This window comes from Anthonomus grandis, chromosome 12 (genome assembly GCF_022605725.1).
Source record: "Anthonomus grandis grandis chromosome 12, icAntGran1.3, whole genome shotgun sequence".
NCBI lineage: Eukaryota > Metazoa > Arthropoda > Insecta > Coleoptera > Curculionidae > Anthonomus > Anthonomus grandis.
The window spans coordinates 27254175-27272178 of NC_065557.1; the positions used below are offsets into that span (position 1 = coordinate 27254175).

The following is an 18004-nucleotide window of genomic DNA, read 5'->3' on the forward strand; positions in this document are numbered from 1 at the left end:
TCGAATATATGGCAATTTCAAGTTTTTAAATTGTCACCCTGTATGTTACCTTCCATATGCAAGTAATTACAGCTAAGCGTATAACGTTATAGGATTGTCCGTGAAGAGCCGTGTTACCTATGTACCTATAGAGCTAACATATATATATAATAAGGAGAATCCTGTCCATATTCTGGAAGTTCTTTAGGGCACAAGAAGGGGTCAAAAAAAGTCTTAATTATCCAGAAAATTCCTATTTATTGGCTATATATATATATATATATATATATATAGCCATATATATATATATATATAGTATATATATATATATATATATATCCTGGGCACCATATATCTAATACCTCCTATAGAAAAGCCAATACGTAGATTTCATATTTTGTCACTTTCTGCATCGAATTCTATGCCTGATTCTACATGAGTCAAGACGTCAACGAAAAGATGTTCCGTGCATTCCATTAATCCGATTCCGGCAAAGTCGTCTTTTTTTAACATTCTTACATTCAAATTTAGACTTGGTATTGGAACAAGGTAAGTGACAATAAAAGCAAAGTATATAGATTTCAACAAGTAGAATCACTTCTTTGATCGCCTCAAAATGCCGCCTTTTTTTATAAGCGGTCGTAAATTACTTGTGTAAACTACGCCGGCACCCCTCGCATGACAGGATACAAGTCCGTCCACAAAGTTCACATTAGAAATGCGTTTACGGGGGGCAATAAGGAAAGTATTAAGTTTAATAATATTCGGTAAAATCAAGGTTTTTTTATTTTAAAATATTTTGATAAGTTTTGACGCTTATTCATTGTGACACATTAAATAAACAACAACTAGGTAATAGGTAATATATTTATGTATGCATCCAGTCGCCATTTTTTCTTTGCTTTTATTTCTTTTTATAATACTAATAAAATGCTTAAATTTGAGTCAAAACCTTAGGAATGTTGTTAAGAAAACTAGAATCCCCTAAAAGCCCTTTAATCTTAATAAAGGTGTACCTAATATAAAGGGTGTAAACCTAAATGTATACCTTAATTGCCGACTAGTTAAGCTGAATTTATACAGACAAATAGAATAAAATAAGGCCTTATTTAACATTTATGCATTTAAACAGCAAAATAAAATAAATAAGGAATTACCAATCACATGCCAGGTCTATTTCAAGAAATTGACCAATTACATACCAGGTAAATTTTATCTCTTTGTCTTTCAATGGGTTTTCTGACCAAAACGCCATGCGTACTTTCGTTTTCAAATAAAAATAAAATATTAGTTGCAATTTGGTCAACTTCTTATTTTATTTTGCTGTATAAATGCCTTATGGGGGTTTGTGTAAATTGAACTCTTATTTTATTCAATCCAGCATTATTATTCTCAATAATAAAAACGTAGGGTTGTACCGATTATCTTTATTTTTTTGATTGACTATTAAAGTAAAAGTCCGTAAAACTAGCACTAAATGACCGAATATTAAATTCACAAAAACAAAAAATATTGGCACACTCGGTAAACTTCGAAAATAAACTGAACCGAGTCAACCCTATAACCACATTTCGTCGACGAATTGGTATAAATCCCCCGCATGCGGGGGATCGATAAACTCCGATAGGCGAGAGGGGCGGCGTCGGCAGGTGCGGATGGTTAGTCGAAAAGGGTCGAGTGACTTGACTGTGTTAGACTGTGATAAAAGTAACTACTTACGGGTTATTTGTTATCCAGAGGATGTTAGATTAGACACTACACTTTTGTTTCACACTTATTATTACAGATTTAGGATTATATGGCCCTAATTTAATGAAAATGATTATTTTCCATTATTTATTTAGTATCAAATTTCAGGCAGATCTCGCAGATGCTTCGACTAACCGACTCAAATCGTGCGACAATATGCGTTCCAGTTAGGGTCATCACGGCATTGTCGCGTTTTGCTGGGGTTTATATAATGTTAAATAAATTGGGATATATTTATTATTTAGAATAAGCCATTACCTATCTATTATTTTACACTTGGGGAAATACTCAAAATAACTTTCCGAAAAATCTCTCTGTACACGAACGCGGTTGCTGGTTTAGGCTTGGATGAGAGATTAGTTATGTAGGTTACGAGAGAAGTTTATTAATTTAACCTATTTATTATATTAACAGCCGTCATTGGGTGAATTATCGGGATTTCTTTTGAACGAGGATCTTCTCGTTTTGAAACTCTATTTCATTCTCGATCCGTATTTCGCTATCGACCTTACCATATTCAGGAAAATATTAAATAAGAGACTTTTGATTGATTATAAATATTAAAAAATATATACAAAATTATCAATTGACCGAAGTTCATTTGCCTACAGAGAAACAAATTATTTGTCTCTCGAAGATGCAAACTTCTGTTGTCTGCTGTTGTAATGTTCTCCTTGAATTGAAACAAGGTCATGATATTTTTTTATTTTGGGGATATATCCCGCGTGTTGCCACATAACATTTCGTTGATCCTAAAAATATTGACTAATTTGGAAGTATTCAGTGGCCGAGGATTATGTTTCGGGCAGTAGTCTTTTTAGTTTGTATATTTTGAGTTCTGTAATTATAATTATATAAAACTGTACCTGTCGCTGGACATTATATGAGTGAAATCAACCATGTTTTAATACCAACTGCCCCCTCCCCCCTTTATAATGCTCAAAGTCGCAGATTGGAATGCCAGACATTATATCTGTGATAAAATCTACCCATCGCTCCAGTATTTTTTTAATTTTTTTTCCATCATTGCCTAACCTTTCTTAACATAAACCTACCCTAAGCGACTTTCTACCCCAGACAGACAAAATGCCGTATATTATTTTGATTTATATGATTTAAAATAAGTTTACATAGTAAACATTTCCACAGTAATTATTTGCCGTCCTTGACTTTATTTGCTCTATGCACTTCTATTATAGAAATGCATTTAAAAAGTAAATATTTGCTATTAAGATTACATAGGTAGACACATAAATAGATTCATAAATAAATATGAAGACGCAGAACTTTCTCTGCCTAATTCAAATAAAGCGATAAATAATAATTGTTTGAATTTGATTTTCGCAGATTAGAAAAGTGTTCGTAAAATATATTTGTATTTATAGAATTAATCGGGATATTATTATGATTGCAGACGATAGCTCAGAATTATTGGAGGCTGGGCGTTCGTAGGTTCGGATTTAATATAAGTAACAGTTAGTAAATAAAACATTAAAAGATCACCAAATAGGCGCCACTTAGTTTTGCTAAAACTAAGAAAACTTCTTACCTGATTATTTCAATTTCAGTAAAGATGACTTGGACTCTGCAATTAAAGCAATTTGAAGTTCTCAATAACAACCCATTTTATTCTCACAAATCCCTTATTTAACTTAAAATTTAATAGAAATTTTATCAATATATACTATTTATAAAATAAGATCAAATTACACTTTAAATAAATGGTGGCTTTTGGTTATTCAATATTTATTTAAAAGAAATAAAATACAATATGAATACTACAGGGAAAGTTCATGAACCTTGTTTAGTGGGTGTAGTGTTGAAATTAAATATAAAATATACGTTATACCCAACAGTTTTAAAATATTAATAAAGTTATAAGTAATATTAAAATTTAATTATGAAAATGTTTAAAACATAAAAAATTAATAACAATGTTAATAAGGCGATGAGGATATGAACATATAGCTCAAGATTATATGGGCTTCGGCCATGTGTCCATATGCCACTAGTCACTCTCAGTAAAACAGAATTAATTATTGAATAAAGAAATTATTAAAAATATAGATTTAATTAATAGATAAAAAAAAAACGATAAAGAAAACTGGTCTAAATTCACCTGGTCTCCAGCTACATGGAGCCTCATCAAGATAACTGGCTGCTTGATGTCTCGTTTGTTAGACATGGGGGTCAGATGGAGGTTAGATTCTCCTTGTGGAGAAACGAGGCTGTTCTGGATCACTCGTGGAGTATCACAGAATACTGAACACCATCATACCCTCAAGGCGAAGCAATCGAAGAAGGAAAAAAAGAAAATGAAGAAGAAAAGAATACCGGAAAACGAAAACCCTGAAACAATTTTCTAATGATAATAACCAAGTCATTGGCACGATGCCCGTATAAACAAAGAAATGCACTCACCTCGCTAAGTTTCCAATCAAATGTTGGGCATCCTGCCAATAAATTACCAAATCATGCCAAGATGAGATAAAAGAGATTCCATTAAAGCCAAATTAATCAATATTTTAGGTAACTTGCATCTTCTTTGGTTGCGCCACAAACTTTTAGGTGTGCTCCTACCAACACACGGGAATCAAAACCATATTTTAGCGAGTAAGCGCTTTACTCGGTTGCCTTACGATATCTTAAGCGTTACGTCATCATATGGTTGCGCTCGAATGACGTCATGTGTAACAGCTGTCAGAATCTAAATATTAGCTATGCCTTTCATCGGTATTGAATTTGTTTTGAAGACTGACCTAAACCATGAAAACACCCATTTGTTTAAGTTTAAAATCGTTTTGAGTCTAAATCCGATCTCATACATTTTTAGGATCAGATCTAGATCGTAACAAAATACAAATTAATTTCACCCTGAAAACGTTTATAAAGAGCAGACATTTGCCCAAAAGAAAATACAATAAGCAAAAGTTACTGGCGTAAACATAACCTCACTTATATTTTTTTTCCACAGAAATAAACACAAATTAATCAAAAATCAATTTAAAAAAAATATCTGTGCAACCTCACCATTACGTTCTTCACTGTATTTTTTGCAAATCTATTCGCTCTTTTGATAATTTATTATATCTTATCTGTCTCATTTACATAAATATTAAATAATGAAAAATAATACTAAGAAATATAATGCTTCTCAACTCTAAAAAAAATCAAATCAAATTCAAAAAATCAAAAAATTGATGTCAGTATTTATTGTTTATTATTGTTTGTATAGCTTCCTTTTTATTTTGACATATCGAATTTATTGGTGGTTAAGGCGCTTAAAGCACCTTATACGGTGACGTCATGATTTGATCACTCGAATGAAATGCCAAAAGTGAAAATCGATATTGGCTTTGACAAGTCAAGAACAATTAATATTAGGAAGAAGCAGAAAGATTAGGGTATTTGCTCAAGTTAGGAAATCCGCGTAGCGACACTAGGACTACCAATACACCGGACACGTGTTCCACTTATTAATTTGAGATGAGCAATAAAATGTATTATAATTATATTATCATTAATCTCATTATAGTTATATTAATCATTAGAAATTGTTGGTTTATTTACTTGATAATTAAAAACAAGTGATATTATTATTTTGAGCCTTGGTTGCTTAGTAATAAATTTAGTATTCAATTTTACCTAAAAAGTGCAAATGCAAATTATTTCTTCTAGTCCTGAAAAAGGCGCTTTAAATATACATCGAAACGTCGGCAATTTTGAAACGAAGGTTTAATTTATATCTATATAAAAAAACTGTTAATATCTATTAATAACAGCAGATAAGCATTTAGCAGATAATCGAGACAAGTATACATGTATAAACAAAATGCCTAACTGCACAAATTATGGCGCGTCTTAATAAAATGACAACATATTTGAAATGTTAGATATAATGAAAATAAAATTGCGATGTCAAAACTTATAAATACAATTTATTTTAGTTAATAGTCCGCAACCGCGAGCCTCAAATATAAGCGTGCTGCCTAGGTCCACGAATCAAATCACCTTTAAACACGTGCCCTTACCAAAAAGCGAAGAAGCCTTAAAAGTGTCCCAACGTTATAATCCTAAGAAGATCGATAAAGGATTAGATAGACGAGAAAAAAAGGTGGTAAGAGGAGATAGACGCGAATCGTCGCTACCGCCTTACCTGACTTTAAGAGATGAAGTAGCCAGCTACGAGATTGAAAACAGCCCTTGTCAGTTTTCACTAAGGTCTAGTTTAAGTGACCTGACTGTGGACGGGAGCGTGATTGGGTTAAAACCGTACGTAGTTTTGTATAATGTTTAAGGTTTCATTGATTATTGCACGCTTGTGTCGTATAACAATCGATTGAACCTTCGCGTGATCAAGTTTATTGTCTCCCTAAGGTAAATTTGATACTTAGTCTTATTTTCTTTTTTAGCAGCAACATCTATTTATGTTTATATGTGTGATCGTGCGGTCTCAGATTCGAATCCTGGCATGGGCATGATTGTACGTGTTTGTCCTCACAAAAAAAATCAAATTAAACAAAACTAATCTGGACGGCAGTTGATAAAACGACTCGAGTCCATTGTAAACGAGAAGAAAAATCTATATTAGCGAAAACCAAAAAACCATTTGCCGGTGTGGTCGGTAAAAAAAAAACAAAAATAAATTGCATCCGGTATTTTCACTACTTTACTAGTCTTTTTTGCAAATTAGGTATTTCTCAAATGATTCATATAAAGTCATATTTTATAAGTTCAGTTCCGACTGAGTTCCGTAATTTCTTCATTTGAACCTGGTATCTTAATCCCTTTTCATAATAATGATCATGGTAATTTGTCGCAAATGGAATTCTATAAAAAACCAAATTTATAATGGAGGATTTTAAAGTTTGTTTTTCATATAACATAAGTAAAAAAGTCTTAATGAGTGAAAAAAGTCTACATGTTATTTTTGTTAAAGGAGTTAGATTTGTGACATTTGTTATTTATATGATTTTCATTTTCAGTAAATATTTTCTAATCGATTCACCAATAACTTTTAGGGCAAGTAAACCATCCCAACGTATCAAAACTCCGCAAGATGCAGCTGGCCCAAGCAGAAAAGATTTAGCAGGTAAAATATTTTTCTACAGTTTTGAATTAATTGAACATATATAAAATTATAGATAAAAACAATCTCTACAATTTGTTGAAATTTTTGCACTTTACAGAATCGCTTTCTGTCCTCTATCAGAGAGTAATCAAATTAAAGACTAATTTTTCTCCGTCTAAAATCCATAATGAACTTAATTTCTTTGATCCGCGATCTTTTATCCAATTTTTTGTTACTTTTCGACTACCAAAAGAAATAAAGCTTAATAAGTTTTTGTTTTCAACGCTATATACAATTAACGCTATACAGGGTGTCTCACAACGAATAGACGCGATCGATATCTCGGAAACTAATTTTTCAAAAACTTTGAAAATTTTGCAACATGCACAGTCGATGGGGGCCACACAACTAAAATATTTTGACAGTTGTGACGTTTCCGGTTATACCGGAAGTGGGTGTCAACTTCGTTATTTTAAATGGAACACCCTGTATATTTTTACATTTTTGGCTTCCACGTGAAATTCTAGGTATATTTTGTGTATAATGTTTTATACCTAAGTGTAAGAGTTTTTGACATATTTTTAATTTCATTTGAAAAACTATGTTTATAAGCCCTAACATAATTATCGATTACTCCCTTTTAGTAGCCTTTATTTATTGGTTAGTTTTGGTTTTATTTTAAAGGAAGGACCACTTTAAAAGACTATTTTAATATTTGGCTAAAAAAAAGATTTAGGGGGGTCAAAAACTAGTATTAAAAATTAAAATTAAAAAATCATTAAAAGTAATTTTTTTAGATGGAAACCCCTTATTTTTATAAAAGATAATTAAAAATAAGGTTAACTTTATATAAGGTTATCTAATCCAAAAACTGATAGTTTCCGAAATATTGACACTCTAAATTTGGCTTAATATTAAAAAATAGCCGTATTGTTTAATTAAATGTACACTTTTTAATTAAATTATACATTAAATTACACGTTTACGAAGAAAACTTAAATAGCAAGTCACTTATAAATTTAATGCATAATAATCCATTGTCTTACTGCCGCTTCTAGCGGTTACTATGACAACCGTCATGATTAACTAATCAACAATTCTTGAGCCGTTTTATACGGCTTTTAATATTAGGCCAAACTTAAACTGTCAATATTTCGGAAACTATAAATTTTTGGACTAGATAACCTTATCTAAAGTTAACCTTATTTTTAATTATCTTTATGAAAAAATGATAAAAATATGGGGTTTCTATTTAAAAAAATTGACTTTTAATGATTTTTTCATTTTAATTTTTATAGCTAGTTTTTGACCCCCTGTATCGTTTTTTTAGTTAAATATTAAAATAGTCTTTTAAAGTGGTCGTTCCTCTCAAATAAAACCAAAACTAACCAATAAATAAAGGCTACTAAAAGGCAGTAATCGGTATTTATGTTTTTTTCTTTATCTCCAAGAAAAATGCATGTAGGTCACTTAGGTAAATGTATTATACATTTCGGCTGTGTAAACAGCCATCATCAGATACAGGACATTACAAAAAACATATACGTTCACCAAATAAAACAAAAATTACCCGTTCTTACAACCGGTAATTTTTGTAAAGCCCTTAAAAATTAAGCGCTGATCCTAAAACGTCAGAAAATATTCTAATATATTATACAGGAATATCACAAAGTTGAAAAAAGCAGAAATATGACACCCTGTATGTTAAAACCAAATTTGATAAGGTTGACATTTGGTGACCGCGGTTTTGAAATAATTGCATTTTAAAAACATGATTATAGTCTTATCTATTTTAAATTGAAAAATCGTAAACAACTATCAAAGGTGCCAAACGAAAACTCGATATAGTGGAACGAGTCTTAAAGAACCGATTAAGAGTGTATTTTGCAAGCAAAAACACATAATTTACTAGATTTCTGCATTAAACGGCTGCTTGTTGATAACAGACGGCTACCGGATTCACCGGCATGTGCGGCATCGAGGTCAAAGTAGACAATGGTATCGCACCCCAAACCGTATGGTGGCGCTTATGGATATTCCTGATTTTAAACACGACAAATTATTGTCCGGTCTGATGATGCTCCCTTAAGGCGAAACACGTCTTCATTTGACTAAAGTTTTACTAAATTTACTTTGATACTGTGGATTTTGTGTTTTTGTTTTGTTTAATGTTCTAACTTAAACAATCAGTGAACTGTGAATTTTTTTTAATTTTCGATATTATTTATTTTCCGAGTCGTTTTTTGTTTCTATTGTTATTGTTATACCGTTTTAGTTTAAGTTCGTTTTTAATTACTCCGGTTTATTGTTTCGTAATTAGTTTTAATTTTTATTGGTTGTCGCACTGCAGAGAACTTGTAATGTTGGTGTATTGCTCAAGACTTTCTTGTGCAAGGTCCTCAATTTATTTTAAATATTTTTTAATGTTTAAAACGAGAAGGGGGTCAGTGGGAGCATACTATTATTATGCGAATTGCAGAATTTTAGAAACTTTTATTTCATACTCTACAACTTATCGAGTTATGAATGTGGGGAATGTTCAAGATCATTCTGTAAAATGACAAGAGGTAAGCCGTAAACACCAGAAAATTGATAATACCGAAAAGGATATTCGGCGAACAGTATATAGCTTTTGTAAGGACAATTTAGTCGGTAAGGACAACATTGGAAAGGATTCGAGATAGTAAGAGAACTTAGTAAAGTGTACCCAGAATGATGATATAAGTATCCACGTTTTAATTGATCGTGGGTTTAAGCATAAAAAATAGAATGACCATCATGAAATCAAGAAGAATTGTTGAAATATGGCAAGAATACCAAAAAATTAAAATACATCGTGAGTCTAACAGAAGCCTTGTATACTTGGCTGAACTATTGTTTGATAGGCATTTTCTCATATATAATACTTCGTGTGATCATACTTTAGGCTGATCATAGAAAGGTTTTGTTTCAAATGCATAGCTGTTCTCTGCGAAAAAGCGAAAAATATTGCACAATCTTCTGCTGATTACCACAAGAGCATGACTGAAGCTTTATTCAAAAAATGGTTTACTAAACAACTTCTCCCTATTATACCAGCAAACTCGGTAATTGTTATATATACTGTCCTATACACACTACTAATGCAAATATTTCAAAATTAAATAGTTGTGACATATGGGGAAACTGTTACGAACGCGTGATAAAGAAGGGGAATGATTTTTATTTTTATATTATATTACCCGTAACACTTGATCACTTGGCACTCAGAAAATCCGATTTAAAAAGTATTTTGCAAAAATGTTTGTTGCTACCACAAATATTTTTTAATTATTACACAACTACTTTGGTCCTCTTAAAATTTTCCTTTTGAAAACCGATATCTAGTATATTTTTTCTGTAAAGTTTTAAACAATAAAAAATATTTTCTTCTAGAAAAATATCAAAACAATAATAATTGTTTGGTTAATGATAAGAAAGCAATTTTTAAGATTAAAAACCGTTTTAAAGATAAATAGATATTTATCGGCTTGCATCGTTCAGTATTGTTTAGCCACTCCTTTGTGAAATAACATCAATTAGCATCTTTTTGTTTCGAATTAGAAACTTCGATCACGGTCATAGTGATAGTGTAATAATAGGTTTTGTACACCTCTTGGGTTAGTGTTCTCTACAGGGTGTCCCATGACTTAGTGGACTCAGAGCATAAGCATATCTTTGCTCAAAAATAAAAATTATTACGATTTGGCCAAATTCTTCTAGTCCGAAAACCGATAACGAAGATACCCTGTGTTAAATTTTATTTTCATTATTTTTTTAATAAATCTAAAATGTAGCGTAACGAAAAATTCGAGGGCGAGAAATTCGAATTGAATTGTATTTTTTAGGTACATCCTAGAGGGCACTGTCAGTGACACTCCGAGGTGATAAAAACGTATACAACTTTTTTGTGTCTCAGTGTATATGAAATTTTCATGAAAATGCAGCTTTTCAATTAATATTACTCTAGACAGGTATAGAGCTTGTCGAATCGCTGGGAGCGACCAGTTTCGAGATAATTGAATCTTTGTTGGATTCTAATGCTGCCTAAATAAAAAATGTATGTTATTTACAATTTGCATTTTTCTCTCGGGAAATTCAGTTTTTCATTTATTGAAGGCTAAAGTATTTAAAAAGACAGAGCTAAACAGTGCTATCAAAACTAACCCAAATAAGAAAAAGTAAGAAGAAAGCGCTATATCCTGCATTATGATGATATTCGTATATAGCCAAGAAAATTTAAAAAGCACGAAGAGCGCGCTGGCGATATGTGGATATATTTCCAAATAGAAGGCATCCTAATTTAAAAACTTTCAACCACTTGAGCATTAGTTGTAAGATTTAAAAAAAAATTCCATTGCTGTTGATATTACCGTTTTGTTTTGGTTTCATATGTTCTATGTAATCATATTATAATATAATATATATAATAAATTGTTGTATTAAACACTTATTTAACGATTAAATTAAGATATCTTGTCTTTACAAAACACATGGCTATACTGGACACCTTATTACCATACTATTCATTAATTGAACACAATAAAAAATTGAAGCATTAAAAATTCAATTACCTGACAAACGGTAGCTCTAAGCGACTCGACAAAGGTGTAAATGATGGAAATTTGAAGATTTCTATGAATAATCCGTATACTCTAAGTATACGGATTATTTAGGCACAAAAAAGTTGTACGCGTTTTTATCCAGTCGGAGTGTTGCCGAGAGCGCCATCTAGGATTCACACAAATTAAAATCGAACTCAAATTTGTCAACACCAAAAACCCTTCATTGCCAAATTTTAGGCTGATATGTTTCTTTTTGTATGAATTACTAAGAAATAATGAGATTAAAACTTTAACATCCTGTATCTCAGTTATTATCAATTTTCGAACTAGAAATATTTAGTCCAATTGTAACATTCTCAACCAAAGAATATGCCGTTGTTCTATGCCGACTAAGTTATGCGACACCCTGCATAGACAGTGTGGCAAAACAAGATTCTCGATTTAAATATGATAGTCCACATAGCGCCATAGAAATCCATTTTCTTACCGTTCCTACTTTCTTCCTATTATTTTTAACAGGACTATAAATTTTATTATTACTCATATGTAAAATAAATAAAACAGTAAAAAAAAATAAAAAAGAACAATATAAAATAAATAGTGGCAATACTGTTATACTTTTAAAAACCTGCTTTTTAGGTATATAAAAAAATCACTTTTTACAGAAAATTCTTCTACCAAATCAATTTTTCATTTGGTTAAGTTTTCAGTCTGTTTTTATAAACTCTTTACTATTTTTTGCACCTGTCTGGTTTTCGAAATATTTATTTCCGAATAGATAGACTACAATGTTAATTATTAATTATTTGGTGTCAGATTTCTTAGAATAGGTTACACCCAAAAATGAAAATTCAAAATAGTTTGCCTATTTCATACAAACAATAATAATGTTGCTCAAGCGCAAATAGAATATCGGCGTACTAATGCAGAATCGCCAGCTCCTGATAGGCCCACTTTCTTATCGAAGGAAGCATGACGAAGCTTAAAAAACTTTTATGATACAATACAATCTTGAAATGAAAAACTATTCGGAATACATTTCCAATGCGTTAATTAAATTAGAACAAAATTATTGATTATAATGGCGGCCACATGTAACACAAGAAAATATGGAAATATTGCTAATTTTTTGTTTTTACGTTGATATTTCTTTTCTAACGTAGGTTTTTTTAATCTGTCGTCTCCTGACCTACTGACTTTTTTATCTCTAAATAATAAATGAACCAACAGTACAAAAAGATAAGTAGCTACAATTTAACCTCTTTAAAATACAAATATTTCCAACGAAACGTCAACGTATTATATATTTTTAAATAAACAAAAAGATCTTTCAATTTTTGTTTTAATATACAGGGTGTGCCATATGAGATTTACCATAACATCCGTTTTTCTTTCAACTGTGTATAATAGCATCATTAAGTGTTGTCTAAAAATAAGATTTTTGGACCTGACCTTCTTCAATTGGAAAAAAAATCATTTTTTCTCGCCCTATATGGTTTAGAAAAATTTCACATACATCGCGTTTTAAGATAATGTAATAAAAAAAATCGAAACACGGAGTAAAAAATATATAATATTTTTAGTTTGTACTGGCGCTTATTGTTATAATAATTATATGAAAACGAATACTATGAATATAACTGCGGCGATCTCTTGATTATTTTGATCGTAAATTCAACTACTTATCTATTTTATTCTCTCAACTACTAAGTGTAAAACATACTTAAAATTTTATAAATCATCTTCCATTAGCAGATTTATTATTTGTGTTGTTTCTGTTTTGCAGATTCCCTCCAGTCGCATAAGTCACGTCGAAAGGAATCATTCTCATCATTAAGCTCCTTGGCATCAAACGAAGGAGACCAGGCGTTGCTAGAAGAATGTATCTATTCAGGAATGCCCACCGACAAACAAGAAGAGGCTCTGCTAAATGAGTGCATTCAAGCGGGTATGCAGAGTAGCAGGTGCAGCAGTAGAACAATGACGATAGGTAAGAGATACAATTCGAGATACGTAGTTATATAAGTTGCATTTTTTTATAATTATGTCAGATTACTAACTTAAAATTTCACTCAATCAATATTCTATTTTGCGGTTTATTTGTCAAAGATACCACCGAAAGGTTCTGCCAGGGGTACCTTTGATGAAAGAAACGGCAAACTAGATGATTATTGGTGGAGGGAAATTTAGAAGTAGAGTCTAATAAATATCTGTATGCTTTCTTTAAAAATAAATGCTACCTATTACATAGAAGTATTTTATTTGTCTATACATTTCTAGATTCCTCTATAAGACCAGAAACACTTCGACCCTTTCAAAGAGATGACTTTATGATCCATAAGACTAATTCATCGGAAGATAATAGGTGAGATATATAAAATTAAATTCAAAGTGCAATTTATGTATACTGAGTGTACATGTACTGCTACTGATTAAGATAATATTAAAAATACTAAGATACTTGTAATGCTTGCTAAATTTATGAAATATGCTTACTTTACTACTTAATTAATATATTACAGATGTAGTTCTTCATTTTTAACCATTTATTGATGTATGTTTGTGCTGATTGAAGCAGATCTAATTTTTGTTGTTTGTTTTTGTTACATGTAGTATCATAAATCATTTAAATGTGGACAAAGTTGGTAGTTGCTGGTAAATTTTAATTTCAGTAAATAATTAGTTATCTATAGGAATTACGCCACTATTTAATCATTTTCGATAGTAAGAAATGGTATTATTCTAAATTGATGCTTATTATATAGTTGCGTAATACCCGAATTTACGAATAAATTACGTTATAATAAAGAAAATATTACATCACTGTTTACCTAATATATTTTAATAGTGACCTAACACCAAATGTAAATTACAAACTAGGTAACTAATTATGAATTCGTCACAATATACAGGGTGTTCCGTTGATCATCTAAACTTCTAGGGTAGATGGAAAACGTCAAAAAAAAAGGGAAATTCATATGAACATGGCTCCGAAAATGCTTCCTCGGGGAGCTCGATCTCTTTGAACATAACCTTTAAAAAATATAGTTTTCGTTTTATAGCTTCAACTATTTAAGCTGCCACAACAAATTTTGAGTTATAAATTGTTGTTAGTACGTTTATCCTTTTTAACCTATTAAACAAAAATTATTTTAACCAGATTATGATGTTCTTATGTATTTCTTATATATAAAAAAGGTGCTCTCAGTAAAAATCGCTAAATATCACCGTTCTTGTGAAAATTATCTAAAAGTATCTAATCGAGTAAGTAATAATATACAAAAATCAATTATACTTAAAAAATTAAATCTGTGCCGTAAATAAAAAAGACCTGTCTAGATTAATTTGGTACTAAATTAACTTAAATGATTTTAAGTGTAAAAAAAATACAACAAATCAACAATTTTATAAACTTGAGAAATATTGAAAAGTTAGTAGGGGAAGTCTTTTCTCCACAAATAAAATGCTAATCCTCTAATTTCAGGAATGATGCATTTCGGCAAGTGTTCTTGCCATCATCAGACTTGAGTTACTTATACAAATACACATAACACATACACAAATTCTAAACAATAACCATTATTGTTATATTGACATTACACGGAGTGTCGTAATTTTGCATTGGCATCAATAAAACGTGAAAAAGCTGCATATCTTACAAGCTTGGAAAATGATAGAACTTGTAAAATACTTTAGAAAGGTCTAGAAACTTTAAATATTAAAACAGCCAAGAATGATAACGAGCTGCCGTCTAATATAACTGATCCAATTCAAATAAATTATTTTTTTGTAAGCATCTTTAATAAATCTGATAAATGTTTAAACAAAATTAACTTCTACTCCAGTAATAAATTTACCGAAGATAATTTTAATTTTTCTTTAGTAGACCAAAATACTGTCGAAAAAACTATAAAAAATATTAGGTCCAATGCCTCTGGTGTGGATAACATAACTCGGCGTATGTTATACTTGTCACTCCTATTATAAATTGTTGTTTGGAGATAGGATTTTTTCCCAGGGCCCGATCAAAGTTTGCTTCCCGAAATTTCCAAGGTTCTGGAAAGAATAGTCTATATGCAGCTGTCATCATTTTTAATGTCAAATAATATCCTCCCTTCCCATCAGTCTGGCTTTAGGAAACATCGTAGTACAGCTAGTTCAATTCTAAACGTTACCGATAATATCATACGAGCTCTTGACAAAAAGATTTCAGTCATTATGATAGCTCTTGATTTCTTGAAAACATTTGATGTCATCGATCATGATTTGCTTGTAGCGAAACTGAAATGTTATGGCTGTAGTGATGTTTTGTCCTTTTTTAAACTTACTTACTTGTACTTTTAACTTACTTGTGGCGTAGAAGCCAAAAAGTGAGGGTGAATAATGAATATTCTGATTTGAAAAATATTATTTCTGGCGTCCCACAAGGGTCGATTCTAGGCCCATTATTATTCCTTATATATAGTTCAGATTTACCAGGTCTTGTTGAAGATTCTGAAATACATCAGTGTGCTATAGACACTCAATACATACGTTATTTTGACTCTGGTAATTTTGATAACGTGGGTGATACTATTAATACTGAGTTGGACCTAATAAATCAATTTTCATAACCTTGTCATTAATCCTAATAAAACAAAAATGTATTGTTTTACCGAGGATCACATAAAAATATAATGGAAACTGTTCACATTCAATTGAATAATGAAACTATTTTGTTCTCCGATACTGTGAAGGTTCTGGGACTGAAAATGGATCTTTCTTAAAGTTTAAGGAACATGTTAATACTCTTCTGCAGAGGTGTTATTTATGCGTATGCTTTATGCCAATAAACACATTTTAAATTACTGCCTTATAGTCTATTATCCTTGCTTAAACCAAACAAATCGTTCCCGCGTGCAGAATACTTACTGATCGGAGAACCTAGATTTATTTTTAACCTCGGAATGTTTGATCATGTATCAGACTATATATTTCAGTTCAGGTGGTCAACGCTACCTTTCCTATTCAAATTCTTCACTTCTACTTTTCTTTATCGATTATATGTTAGTCAAAGTCCTGAATATCTTTTTGAAAAGTTAATACCAAGAAACCAGGTTCACACTCGAAATATTAGATACAATATCTTGACTCCACGGCTCTGTTCAAGTGATCTTTTACTTATAATGAATGCCGTTAAGTTCTTTAATACTTATAAACCAATATTTCGTTAAATGTGTATAGGATATTATAGACTTTTGTTTTCAAATCAATCCAAAGTATAGTCTAGTTTTCTAGAATATAAATACTTTATGTATACTTGTTACTTTTTTCGTTTTTTCCATTTAAACAGGCCGGAGTGCTTAACGCCTGACGTCATCATATGTAGGCCTAGGCATTTAGCAATCATCAGAAGTTTTATTGGTGTTTAGAGCAATAATTTTTAAGAAATGTGTTAACAATGCTACTAAGAAAATTATTTGAAGTTATTGTATGGTTTTTGCATTCCTCAAAAGGGTTTTAATGTTTATATTTAATAAGATAATTAAAAAGCTATTGGCAAAGATTATTTTGCAAAGATATAATTGGCTAAGAATATTTTTTATTGTAGATGTCCAGAAATATTTCTTCAAATTTATTTATTAGGTTTTTAAATATAATGTATGATACAATCACTATATCTAGTACTTGATCACGATGAAAAAGAGCGCCACGACGTAAAGATTTAATTAAATTATAAAAATCTTCTACAATACAAGGTTGGTTAAAGGTAAGATTTTCTTTACAAAAATCGCACGTATGTTTTTTAAAGTGATATAGCAGCAATATCCACTCAAATAAGTTATAACTAGCAACTCAGGTTTTATAGTTTCAGTATCTGAGTCTTTAATTACGATTACACACTATGAATCTTGTCAGAATAACTTAAATGAGTATCTACTGACTGAAAATCACTCTGAGTCTCACAATCAGGCTCAAAAAAATTATTAATGTCAATATTTCCATAATGCTTAGATTCTAGTGATAATATAGATTGAATTCTAAGCCTCTTCTCTGATTCATATAGCTGACAAATAGAGATAGGGTAATGCCCACCAGCTAATTACCTATATTCTCCAAAACCCCCTTTAAATGTATGTGTTTGAAATTTACCTAATAATATAATCTATATCTAACTCAGTGAACCATTTGGCAACTTGAAGAAATCCATGGATAGTATGACTTAATGGTGTGTGTGTTTGTTGACTTAGGGTATTTGGAAAATTTGATGTATGTGTGTAGCAAATCTTGCATTTATTGTAAAAAAAAATTAGGATCATTTTGGTGAAAGGTTCTTGGTACTTATCAAATAAATGTTTTCCCTTAAAGGGAGTTTTTTCATTTACGATTTTTCACCATTTCCATATAATGCCAATAAAATCTGATGTATCTTGTGAAGAAGACATATTACTAACAAAGTTCTTCAGAGCCTCGACAACAAAAGGATTAAAAATTATTAAGTGCTAATTTAACATTTTGTTTTTCTATAGATGATGGATATAAAGCTTTCAAGCTAAGTGAATAGCCATGTTTTAATAATGTGTCTTGTTCCAATTCATGCAGTCTTTTTATGATGGAAAAAGCAGCACATTTTTCTTGGCCA

General features: G+C 30.8%; 1 protein-coding gene and 1 long non-coding RNA gene across 5 annotated transcripts in view; both read left to right on the forward strand.

Annotated features, from left to right (window-relative positions):
- LOC126743308 (adenomatous polyposis coli protein-like) overlaps positions 1–18004 on the forward strand; it is a 178148-nt gene that overhangs the window by 111533 nt on the left and 48611 nt on the right. For all 3 annotated transcript variants that reach the window (XM_050450337.1, XM_050450338.1, XM_050450339.1), the window contains 4 exons: positions 5676–6000; positions 6750–6820; positions 13169–13372; positions 13663–13747. In XM_050450337.1, the coding sequence (XP_050306294.1) occupies positions 5676–6000; positions 6750–6820; positions 13169–13372; positions 13663–13747 (685 nt within the window). The remainder of the gene's footprint in view (positions 1–5675; positions 6001–6749; positions 6821–13168; positions 13373–13662; positions 13748–18004) is intronic.
- LOC126743310 (uncharacterized) lies at positions 10281–11980 on the forward strand. Of its 2 annotated transcripts, none has more exons than XR_007662831.1 (3): positions 10281–10437; positions 10666–10877; positions 10937–11980. It is a non-coding gene; the product is annotated as an uncharacterized LOC126743310 (long non-coding RNA). The 2 variants fall into 2 exon arrangements; XR_007662830.1 differs by lacking the exon at positions 10281–10437 and adding an exon at positions 10458–10610.